At 43.4% G+C, this 12,462-nt stretch overlaps 2 protein-coding genes across 5 annotated transcripts in view; one reads left to right on the top strand and one right to left on the bottom strand.

Annotated features, from left to right (window-relative positions):
- The window catches only part of MYOT (myotilin), a 28,363-nt gene that overhangs the window by 10,052 nt on the left and 5,849 nt on the right, over nt 1-12,462 (top strand). For 2 of the 3 annotated variants that reach the window (XM_085236397.1, XM_085236396.1), the window contains exons 4-9: nt 338-479; nt 605-628; nt 969-1,088; nt 1,653-1,911; nt 7,423-8,022; nt 10,339-10,489. In XM_085236397.1, the coding sequence (XP_085092523.1) occupies nt 338-479; nt 605-628; nt 969-1,088; nt 1,653-1,911; nt 7,423-8,022; nt 10,339-10,489 (1,296 nt within the window). Of the gene's footprint in view, nt 1-337; nt 480-604; nt 629-968; nt 1,089-1,652; nt 1,912-5,547; nt 5,687-7,422; nt 8,023-10,338; nt 10,490-12,462 lie in introns of those variants that run through there. The other variant, XM_010719087.4, reaches the window with a different exon arrangement.
- Nucleotides 1-12,462, bottom strand: part of KLHL3 (kelch like family member 3) — a 109,477-nt gene that overhangs the window by 92,728 nt on the left and 4,287 nt on the right. The window contains exons 1-2 of one of the 2 annotated variants that reach the window (XM_085236404.1): nt 11,342-11,591; nt 5,978-6,046 (exon numbers count right to left, since the gene is read on the bottom strand). The gene's annotated coding sequence lies outside the window, so the exon portion shown is untranslated. Of the gene's footprint in view, nt 1-5,977; nt 6,047-11,341; nt 11,592-12,462 lie in introns of those variants that run through there. The other variant, XM_085236407.1, reaches the window with a different exon arrangement.

The following is a 12,462-nucleotide window of genomic DNA, read 5'->3' as shown; positions in this document are numbered from 1 at the left end:
TGTTCACTGCAATACGTATTTATTTTCCTACATTTTTATTTTCATCTAAATGCACACATAAGCCTTTTAATAAGCACTGGTCTCCAGGTAAAAAGGAAAACCCCAATCACCACCCACTTCAAACACATCTAGAATTAAATCATTTATTATATATATATATTATATTATTATATATTAAATCAAATATTGTATGTAAAACAAAACCAAACCCAAAAACAAAAAAAAAGCCAGAGAGAGGAAATCATCTCAATCATAGAAAGTTGCACTGTTCCCTAATAATTATCTCAGTAGGGAAATACTGAGGTCAGCCACCTAACTCCAGTTTTTCCTCCCCCAGGGTCTGCAAAATGTAAGAGCTACAAAAGGTCAATTAGTGGTATTTGAATGTCGTGTCCATGCTACACCCACCTTACAGGTACACTGGTACAGAGAATACGATCAGATAATAGATTCTGCAGACTTCCGAATACTACGAAAAAGTAGGTATTGCTATGCCTGTCTGATGTACAGTAATTTTACTGGGACGTTGACAAAAAAAGAACAAGACTTGCTTCCAGTCTGGCATTCTTAATCATTCCATTTTTTTCTCTCTTATTTTGAGCAGAGGCTTGTTCATCATCAGTTCCTGGTAAGTATGCTGCACGTTTCCTTGTTGGAAAGCTCATCAGCCTAGTACCCTAAGCTTGCTTTCTTCCTCCTAACCCAATTTAAAACAACAGTGTTCAAAGAGTAGCCAGAAGACATTATGCAATGCCAGGCAAACAGCTCTGGTTTTGACACAAGCACCTGAAAGACCCTGATTTATCCCACAGCAATGAAGTGCTCTTCATATGCCTTTTCCATCACCTTTTTGCATTTTACTTCTGCCAAGCCCATCACTAATTAACAGTCATTTTGCAAGGACTAATTTCTTCCTATAAACATTTGGCTTTTACTGTACAGCAGCATGTCTGAATTTGTCTTTTCAGAGGAAGTCTGCACCCTGGTTATTACAGAAGCTTTTCCAGAGGATTCTGGAATATTTAAATGTGTTGCTGAAAATGAATTTGGATCTGCAGCATCCAGCGCACGCCTCTCAGTTTCCCCAGGTAAGCAGATGAACCTCTGAGCTGAGCAACTGAGCTTGAGAGAATTTGCTGCAGCTCAGCATCAGGCAGTCCCAGACCTTTACCAAAAAAAATCCAAACCCAAATGCTTCCATTGACTCAAAGAGAAACAGCCCTAATGCAGCTTGCTTGGGTGCTTCTCAAGGATGAATGCAAGTTGTTCTGCATTTCTGCTTTTGCCTTTCTTCCTCACGGATCAGGGTAAAGATGACAGGGTGGCAATGCTGTTCTGTCACCAAAGAGTCTCATTCCTACACTTCATCCCTTCAGGAACCTCAGCTTAGCCCAACTTGTACCTATACCTTCATTACTGTAACACACACCTTGTCTGGCTTGTGTTGAAAGCCATCTCCAAACAGAACAACCCCTCATGTGTAAACCAAAGCTCACCAGCCCCAGTTTGGCTAACACAGCTTTGGGCTTAAGCAGAGCCCAGGCAGGCTGAGCTCTCATCTACCAGAACACCCACCCCAATTTCACTCCAGCAAGCTGTACTGATGAACCTCCACTGCTTTCTCCCTGAGTTGTGGATGATTCTCCTTTTAGGAGCAAAAGAGCTGGATAGCTTTGCGGGTGCTGCCCATGTGCCAGCTGTGCAAGTCACCATGAAGAAACCCAGCTTTGTCAGGAGCAGCCAAGCTGCAGCCAAGGACAGAGACATGCCCAGCCTGTCGTCCTACAGCACAGACACACCGGGGCTGGGCAATCGAGCAGAAGCCACAAACTTCAGCCAGCTAAATGCAAAGAGCGAAGCTGAAGATTTTCATGGAGTTTATGAGAATTCCCCTCAAAATTCACCTCTGCGGTAAGACAAAGAGAAAACCACATCCCTTTATTTTTACATCCTACATAGGGAATGAACTCACCATAGCAAAGGTCCTGTGCCCCATGCCCTAACAGGTCAAACATGCACTTACAGCAGCCTAAACTGTTTCCCTAAATGACAGCAGGAGCGTTCAATATCAGCTTAGCTACAGAACAACACAGGTTTGATTGGCAAAGTATACAACAACCTACAGGCTCGAATAGGTAATAATGCTGTCTGCAGAACTGCCTGTCTGTAACTTTAAAAGCATGACCCCAAATCAATAGCCTCTGGAAGGCCTCAGGCTCCACAACAGAGCACAAGGCAAAGACCATAGCATGCAGGAAATCTCAAGTCACCACTCTGTCACCACCAAGTTCCTCTGTAGCCTTGAACAACTGGCATCACCTCCTGCTCCCATTTACCATCTTGGCAACCCCAGCCTAGATTTTCACGGTGTTTTCCAGGTGCTTATTGGCACAACACAGAGCTCCAACAGTGAGGGCTGAGAGTCCCAAGCTCAGGGCTATAAAGCAATTTCCTCCATTCTGTTAGCAAAGGGGAAGTAATGATGTGTGCCTCCTCTCCCTGCCAAACGCCAGCGATGCACTACAGCAACCCCATCACACCGTGTGGGAACGGCTGTCCGTGACCAGAAGCATTCTCTGTGCTATAGATTATTTTTGGATGTACTCAGCCACTTTGACTAAACCAGTTATCTTAACAATCCTGAACACCCTCCTCCAAACTCACTACGGGACAGATCGTATTTCAGTATAGATCTCTCTGAGCGCAGGAACTTTTTACTGCATCAATGAGTAAAAACAGAGTTTGCTTCAATAACCTGCAGATATCCCTCACTTGTCACTTTAGCTCCAGGCCCTCCCAGGCTGAATTTCTTCAGTGACATCAGCTGGGGCCCTACAAAGAGCCTACTGCTGAATCAAGAAGGTAATCAGCAGACCTTAGGGACTGCAGCACTGCCAAGCTGCAGACAAGTTGCTTGCAGCCTGTGATGAAGCTGTGTGTACACCATCATTGCTTTCAAATATCACAAGCCAAGCACAGGAACACAGCACTGGGTTTGAGTCAATTCATGCTCAACTACCCCAGTCCAATCCCAGAGATTAAGATGAATTTTCTTCAGAGTGTCTCATGCAGAGCTGCACTGCTTGTAAGCTTTACCTGATAGTTAGCTTGAGAAAGACAGACACTAAATTGTCTACCAATCAAAAATGAAAGCTTTTCTAAAATCCCTGAAAAGCCTCTTAGGAGTAATAGGGGCAGCTGGAGACAGATGCTGGCCCTCCTCTCAGAACAGGACTTACTTTTTCATCCTCCTTGCAGACTGCTCACAAGCACTCCTAACCAGGCTCTTTCTGATGGGACTCACTGCTGCATTTATTGCGTGTGCCTGATGTTCTGCATCAAGAAATGTAACATACCACCAAAATCAGATATGGAATAGCTTCTACAAATTTTGTTTATAGGAGATGTTAACTAGCATAGAAATCTGCAGAGCACTTGCAGCTGGCAGCAATGCTGAACCACATTTTGGAAGGCATGAATATATACCTCAAGGCACAGAGAAAAAAAAACCCCAAGAATTTCTAGAAGCATCCATCAATAAGAATTTAAATATTTCTGAAACACACAGCCTTATTGCAGTGTGCTCTGAAACAGCATTGTGAACGGGACTCAACACTGCTCATTGCTGTTAATAATAATTAATCCATCACCTGTAATGATTAGCTGTAAAATAACTGCCTTGTTAGACAGATTCAGCCATATAACTAACACGTAATGCATGTGGTTGAAACTGTTACCCAAGACAAAAAGAACTCCTGACAAAGGATGATAGAACAAAGCTACTACTGGGAACAACTCTAAAATGAATGACATCTTTGTACCTCTCAAACTTTTTGCTTAGCAACAGCCACTCCATAAAAGCCAGAAATAATGCAGTTCTAGAGGAGCACAGCTCCCATTAGTCCTTTTGAGCCTTTATACTTACAGGTTACAGCATCCTTCCCAACAGCCTTAAAGAAAGGGACCAAAACCAGCCCTGCTAGGCTCCATACTGATTATTAAGTTAATATAAACCACTTAATCAAAGCAAAAGAAGAGGCCTCAGGTGTTTTAGATAGCTTTTACAATTCCCCAGTAAATAAACAAAAGATTCCTAGCCTTTTTTTTCCCCTATACATTCGTTGCTGCATCATTTGAGGAACCAGGAGAACCTGCTCAGATGCAGTGTGTCACCAGCAATAAAAAGGAAACTGAAGTGGTACAGAAAACCTCATCTCAGCAGCTGGTCAGGCACTATTAGGTGCCCTCCAATATAAGCTGTCAGATTTACCCCTCTACCTTCAACACTTGAGCTTCTAGTTCCTTCAAGTTTCTTTCCTACCTTCTGGATCTCACACACTTCTGTTCTTTCTCTCTCACACAAGTCGTGCCAGTTGTGTGCAGCCGTTTAAGTACAAAGCTATCTCCTCCAACAGAAACCTTACAGCCCACTTCAGTCCAGAAAGCAGCATTCTGCACCCCCGCTGAAGCCCATGGGAAGGCAGAGAGCCCATCTGCACACAGAGCTGGCCTTCAGCTGCTCCCAGCTTCCTGCAGAACAAGCCTTCATGCCACACTTCTGCTCCTTTGTTTATTTTTTAAAGTAATCAGCTATCTCTATACAAACCACACTTTGTCTATTTTAACTAAAACAGCAACAACCAGGCCATGCTCCTTCCCTCTCTGCCTTTCACCAGAAGGAAATGAAAGAAATCAGCACCCAATCAACACGTGGTGGTAGATATTGTCCACAAATGGTGAGCTGATGCTTAAATATCACCACAGGTTAACTCAGAGATGGCTCTACTGGAGGACTCATCCTTGCAAGACTGGGCCTGCACAGCCCAGCTGCAGCTTAGAGGTTTTTTAAACAATAGTATGCATGTTAGGCAACGGTTGCTAAACTATAATTAAGATACTTAAATGCTATAATGCTAATTTAAGATGCAATTAAGCACTGCAGCCTTTGATTAAAGGCACACAAATCACCTAATCTGCCAGCAGCATCTGGTGAAAGCAGCCTGGCTGGCTCTCCTGATCCAAATTTATATACATAATAATAGCCCCAAACAGCAATATATCATCAAAGAACACTTTGCCACCAAGCCCATTTAATTGGTATTATTCAGCTTATGAGTGACTCTTCAGACACACGTAGTTATTCCACCACCAGCAGCATTACTGTGTGCTATGGTGTGCAGCACAGGGCGCTGCCAGCTGTGAGCAGTGCTGCATTGTGCTGCTCACCGCTTCCTTCCCAGCCCTCACAGCTGGCTTTTCCAGGGTGTTCGCAGCCCTGAAAGCAGTACCAAGTTTTAATCGCTACAATTAGCTGCTTATAATTGTGGTAAATGAAGAAAGAAGGAATTTCACTCAGCTATTCAACAAAGCAGGACTTAGGGGGGACTCTGTGGGCAGGTCTCACCACTGCCACAGTGTGATTTGCTGACTGCCGGCACCTGCCAAAAAATGAGGTTCTGGCCCATAAATAAAGTGCCCTCAGCAAGGGCTGGGTTGGAGACTCTTATTCTGACACTGGTGTAGGCAAGAGGACAGGCAGGTCCAGCAGTGTCATTTGCTGGCAGCACATTAAAGTCTCTGGTCTTATAATGCTACGCAGAGGGCTACTATGACAGTCTGTGTCAGTGAATGACGGTCCCTTCCCAAAATACGGGTTAAAGCCCAGGTGACAACTTCTAGGCTCTAGGTAAGGCTTTTTTTTTTTTCTTCAGCGCTTTTAATTGCAAATCTGGTTAGTGAGTTAGCATGGGAAATTACAATGTGCTGGGTAATGCTGAGATAGAAGTAGAAATGTACCTTTAAGGTACCGTAGCGTCAAATGTAATATGAAAGGTAAAGAAGGGGAAAAAAAAAACATTGAAAAAAGCAAAGTGGCTCTTACTGCTTCTTGTTGTCATCTTGCAAGGTAAAAATCTGTTTGGATTTTTCTGTTTCCACCCAGAGCGTGGTGGAATGATTAAAGGGAAGTGTAACTTACCCCTCGGTGCGAGGAGTGGATCTGTGCGTGGTGGGGCAGCTGCTCAGGGTCTTATAGAACTGCAGTGTTCTAGGAAAGAAAGTAAAGGTCTGTAACAGAGCCTGTACATAAATAGAATGAATCTGTACTGTCAAAGCAGTATAATAACAAGCTTCAACCAGTTTTCTGCACTGGTTGAATCTTGTTTGAATGAGAAGATAGTTTAGATACGCTTCAAAAAATCTGAGCTGGCTTCAAATTCCAAGAATGCGACCAGAGGAAAATTAGGGAATTGTTACTATGAAACCTGTTTACTTATTGTTAATTTACAACTAGTGTTTGTAATTACCTTTAGGAAATGAAAGCTTTGAAACTTTATAAGACAGACAAGAGCAATGTCTTCAGTTGATTCCCTCCCCTAGGAATTTCTCACCTCTTTGGGCTCTCCAATGAGAGGAATACAATATACTGTGTATATATAGCAGCTAAACAGCTGATCTCAGTGGGGCAAGATTACAATTTTTTCCAGCACATGTAACTGTGTGGATTTACATTCTCATTTTTTATTAGTAACTTTTCATTTATTTGGTGAGGGAGGAATTGGTATTTAATTATCTCAGAGCTGAAGTTAGTTGCCAGTCCTCACAGACTTACTCAGTTTGCTCAAATGAAACATTCCCGTGCTGTGAATTGATAGGATACCTACATTTGGATATCAATGGCTTCCAAAATAAATGGAGGACCCTAAGCAGCTTGGCGTGCCCTACTTCATCCTGCAGTTATGCCATTCCAGGAGTTATAAGCCAGAACAGCAAATCTCAGGGAATGGCTTCCAAGAGAGAAGTGTGGTCTTCAGTATTCCAAGTCCCACATCTCAATTTGTTACATAAAGGTCTGAATTCAAAAGCTCCCAGAGAAGAAATCAGGATGCTTGGTTTCCAAAGTTTAGTTTTAGGTAGAAAAGAAAGTGGAACTTGCTTCATGCTTCCCTACAGTGTAAGGAATTTCTCAGCACAAATAACCAATTCTGCATATAATAGTATGTACAATATTTTGTCAGGGTATGAAGCTGCAGGATCCAGAGACCTGTCATTAAGATGATACGTTGCATATCACTCTGCTTAGCAATAGTATCTCCAGCTGTCTGTAAATTTGGTGATGGGTTATTGCAATAAATGTGTCCTTCCTCTTAGAATTGAAAGGGCTCTTGCATATCAGATAGATGTGGTGAGCTCCATAGCTGGGTCTGATAGAGTGTGTGACTCCTTATTGTAACCTGAAATGTTTGTATAGATTATAAATAGTTCTAATCAATCCTAAATCTTCTTATTTTAAGCTTAAGCTTTAACTATCAACTGCCTGAACGTGGTATTCTTTGGACTGCTAATGACTGCTCAAAACCACAGTTTTTTCTGCCATTGAAATTCTGATGTACCATTTATTTTATCTGTATTGTCTTCCTTAAGGGAAAATCCACTCCAAGAAAGCCTCTATCCTGCAAGGCCAGGGTTCCATTCTATTCAGGAGCCCAGCCAAGAAAGCTTTTGTGGCCTGCCACCTAGTTTTTACCAGCCACCCACCCAAAGCCAGTTGTCACCAACCAAAACCCAGGACAGCCGTGAAAGCTCTCCTATGAGTGTCCGTAATCTCCCATCCGTTTCCTCTATGTGCCAACCAACCATGTTTAACTACGAACGTCCAAAACATTTTATCCAGTCTAAGAATGTGTGTCAAGGGCAACAGCAGCCTCCAGGAGCTTCAACATCTACAGAGTCAAGCAGGCAAATCAAACAGTCCTCCATTCTAATCCAGCCTCGTAACCCTAGTGGGCAGAAATTCTCCTCCTCGTCATCGCTGAGCTCTTCAATCACGCTCTCCTCACCTTCCTGTAGTGCCCCTAAGGAATCCACATATCCCGTCACACCTGCATCTGCGCAGTCTCCTGCTAGCTCATCATCTGGGCAACGCCTTATATCCATGCCTAACCAAACCCCCGCAGCATTCCTGTGCTCAGTGCTACCCTCGCAGCCTGATTTTAACAGCCAAACTCCTCCTATGGAACCTCAGTAAGTATACACAGGCTTCTAACCTCCCCTTGCTTTCATCTGGCCTGGCCTCCCCCGTCTACTGACTGACCCGAACCCAAACCTGTGGTGAAGCCAATGGGACAACTCCCACTGACTTCTGATGCGTGAAGCAGAGCTTTGCATGAGCAGAACGAGCCAAGTTAGGAGGCTGAATGCTTGCCTTTGGTGTCTGTGGGTATAAGGATTAAACTGCATGGCAGTCAAGTCATGGGCTGCTCTGCGGGTTTTTGGGCTTAGTTTGAACAGTTGATTTTGATTTGAGGGAAATCACTTGATTAATGGTATGCAGAACAGAAGATAGACATATAGGGCTTACGAACAGGGAGGAAGGCAACAGTAGTTCCCACATAACTTTAAAATTTGGTCTCTTCTCCCAGTAAGTAGCAACAGGACAAAAGTTAATGGCCTCAAGTTGTACCAGAGGAGGCTCACGCTGGATATTAGGAAAATTTTTTTCCTGAGAGAGTAGCCAAGCATTAGAACAGGCTGCCCACAGGGAGATGCTGGAGGCAGCATCCCTGGAGGCATCCAAGAAATGCGTGGATGTCGCACTGAGGGACGTGGGTTAGTGAGAATGGTGGTGATGGGTTGATAGTTGGATTGGATGATCATAGAGGTCAATTCATTCCGTGATTCCTTGTAAGCCTCAGCAGTGTTTTCAGGTTCCAGCTCATGATGAACATCTACAATATCTACAGTATATTTCTTTCATTAATCATATGTGCTAGCAGAAAGGCAGCCACTTTAAATTTTTACCCCTTAAGACCAAAGACTAAATTCTTTCCTGAATATGTATTATATCATTTTGCCTTTGGGCTGCAATCCAAATACCTTCCAAGGTCAGTCAGTCAGATCTCTAAGGGAGCTGGGTCTTGCCTTCTCACCAACTTGTCTTCCTGCCAGTACTAGCTGGGGACCACTGAAAGTCAGTGTAGCATATCCAAGAAACATTCAACTGAGGATATTAGAAAGGTGAAGGGTGTAGAGGGCTCCTGCTGATTTGGATATGAATTCAGGTTTAAGTGTCAGTTTGTATTCAGGAAACCTGAATGTTTCTGGGTCTTTTTGAAGCACAGCACTGAGAGAAGCAGGAAGGTAAGATGAAGCAGGCTAGCTGGGATGCTGAGAAGCAGTTTTTAAAAGCACTGCAGGAGTGTCTGTGGGTTAGGTATGCATCTGGAGCAACTGATAAGTTCTGGTACACAGTGGAGGATTTCTGTTTCCATAGTAAGGGGCTTTACTGCCTCACTATGCCTTTCATGTAAGCTGCTCTGAAGAATTAAATGCAATGTCTTGTGAGTTGAGGAATTGTTTTCCTAATCATTTTGCAAATGGACAAAAGGGGACATGAAACTTATTAACCTGTTGGGCAGACTATGAAGGCTACTAAGTTATAAACTGTGTGAGCTATTAAGCCCAAGTAGTACTGAAACACACAGCAGAGTTATAATTGTTTTGCTCTACTAAACTCCCAAGCAACAGGAGTGAGAGGATTTTGGATAGAAACAACTGTGGAAGACAACTGTAGCAAGAGGTCCTGCTGCACTTAATGAACTGGTTTAGGTCCTGCCAGAGCACTGTGACCTCTAGGAGACCTTCACAGTCTGTTTTGAGAGATGCTTCTCTCTTCTTAGAGGAAACTTCAGAATCAAGTCGAACTTATTACTATAGCCAAGACTTGACTGACTCTTGAGTTACAGGGTTACAGGGTCAGGCTTTGTGGGAATTGTAGCTTGGGCTTCTAAGGACTCCTGTGGTTATGTTGGCTCTGGAACATCTGAACACAAATGCTTCCAGCAGCCACAAAGTACAGAAAAATTAATAAGCTATTTGTTCACACGTAATGAACTGGTTTGTAATCCCACTGTGGATTTGCAGCTCCCAAAGCCTTGTTTTTAACAAATGAAATTGTAAAGGAGTGCAGTTTTTGCTCCTGGACAGGCTCTCCAAGCTCAGAGTTAGTGGTGCCCTTTGAACGCTGCTAGTCTGACTGCATATACCCCAGCCGGATGGGAGCTGCTGCAAGATTTAACAGTACAGAATGGAGATACACAGCAAGCTACTGAGACAGTGGCGGGGAGGGCACTGAATGACATGGTTAGACAACGATTGCTTCCCTTTTTCATCTTCAGTTATGCCACCTGGCCTTTCTATCTCCCAAATGCTTTACAGGTTCATTTGAACCACAGTTCCTAGGTAGCAGATTGTCATCTTTGTGTGTATTTTGTAAAATTGTAGTGACGCAAGCAAGGAAGCCTACAGGAATAACTTTGCTTTCTCTTCCTGTGTGAGTAGTTACTCAAAACCAATGTACAAAAAACAAGCTAGCATCAACTCCATGCAGAAGACATCTGACCAAGAAATCAGAGGAACAAAAGAGGCCCTCATCCAGGATTTGGAAAAGAAACTCCGATGCAAAGACAACCTTCTCCAGAATGGCAACCAGGTAAGGGAAATCTGCTAATTAAACAATCACTTGGCTGCAGTTCTTGTTAGTGCAAGGAGAGATGCAGAGACTGGCTCTAGGATCCCAGAGGCTGAAGTCTCCAAACTTATCAGAAAGCAAAAGGAAGCATAGGAACAAATGGAGGAGCAGCAGCACGTGGTTAGGGATTGATGAAAACTGGCCTGAAGGTGTAGCAAGAGAGACAGCAGCTGTCAGCATGTACGTATGCAGCTACTGGGGTAAATGAGTGTCTGCTTTTGCTTGGACTATAGTAAGGGAGGCGTTGGCTTCTGAAAGTCATCTGACACAGCAAGGGTGTCTTAGAGCTGCTGTTGCTTTTCCCTCTCATCCCAACTTCTTGGCCAGCTCACACCATTCAAGTGATCTATGAATTTGTACGATCAAATTAATTAGGCTAGAATCAGGAATAAGGTACATGTACAGGAGAGACAGGCACGTTTAGAGCCATGGCACAAACTTCAACTTTCTCCTGAGAATCTTGCTTAATGTCACATCCACAGACAGCAGAAACCCAAGAAGAACCCCTCAGTTCTTGAGACACAATCTGACCTTGAGTTCCAACGTTGGGGTTAATAAACTACCCCAAATTGTTAGAAAGTTGGAGAAATACTCCTGCTTATTTAAGAGAGTATCACCACATGTGATACCTCTTTGATTTCTTTTAGATGAATGATAACAAACCAAATAAAACACAACCTTTCATCATGAAGTCACTGAGCTACTAGAGAGTGTTAAACTCAGTGCTTAGCTATTTACACTGTGAAGGGACAACAAACAATCCCCTTGGTCAAGAAATCCAAATCTGGGAGAAGAAAAAAAAAAATGGCTTACCAGTAGGGAAGCACATTTCAGCAGCATGTTGGAGTCAGCAGGACTGTAGTGCAGAAACCTTGCTTCTGGCTGAAGGCAAACTAGTAAAATCCCAGAGCTTATAGACTCTGTCTTCTTTCCCCTGAAGTAGAAAGGAGTTATACCATTATTATCAGTGGAAATGGATTTGTGTCATATATAATCTAAACAATGAAAAGAAAATATTAGGTCAAATATGAGTTAATGTATATGAGTTAATGTCCCTAACAGGAACACCCTATCTGCTGTAACAAAGTTTGCCATTGCAAGCCAGTGTTTCTTCCAATAGGAAGCCAGGCTAAAAATAAGGCTTATGCAATCACTGCTGTGTCCTCCTCCCTTTGTCCTCCAACAATGTCTGAAGCAACTGATGGCCTCAGCCACACCTGATGCAGCAGTGAGCTCAGGGAAACTCTTACAGATCATTATCTCTTCTAAGGAGTAGATCCCCAAGCCTTCCCAAATCCTTATCTACAAAGGAATAATCGCATACATGTCCTGTACATGGGGTGCACAAGAAAAAATTGTGAGAAACCCAGTTCTAGGTGCTTGGTGTTCATAGAACTAACATTCTTAATCTCCTCCAAAGTAACCAAACTGGCAGACCTTGCATTTAACTCTACCTGCTTTCATCCCCATGTGCTGTATTCATACTGTTGAAACTCTGTTACATGACCAAAACATTCTGGCCTCCTCTCAGAATGGCACACAGTGTTTCACAAGGTGGCTGCTTTGCTGGCATAAAGCGCCTGTGTGCTGTCGGGGCTCTGGTGTTCCTCTCCTCTCTCTTTGGGAACAGGGGACACTAGCGCCTAGCCTCTAGCTCCTGAATTAAATCCACAGCTGAGCAACTTGGAAAGTTTTCCCAGTGCTAACAGAAAGATACCCTGGGACTCTGGCTTCTGAGATAATGCCATCAGTTACCCATAAATAATCACAGAGCAGAGAAAGGAGGCGTGGAAGGCCACAGATGGCATTAGGGAGGCTTTGATGAACAGGCAGTTTAATCTTTTATGCATTTTGTTGCTGTATATATTGAGGATGACTTCAGTAGGCATCGCGGACTGCAAACCCACTGGAACAGGCGTAGTGTTTCTATTGAG

The sequence above is a fragment of the Meleagris gallopavo genome, chromosome 15 (genome assembly GCF_905368555.1).
Source record: "Meleagris gallopavo chromosome 15, MGAL_WU_HG_1.1, whole genome shotgun sequence".
Taxonomy (NCBI): domain Eukaryota; kingdom Metazoa; phylum Chordata; class Aves; order Galliformes; family Phasianidae; genus Meleagris; species Meleagris gallopavo.
This window is presented reverse-complemented; position numbering and strand designations above follow the sequence as displayed.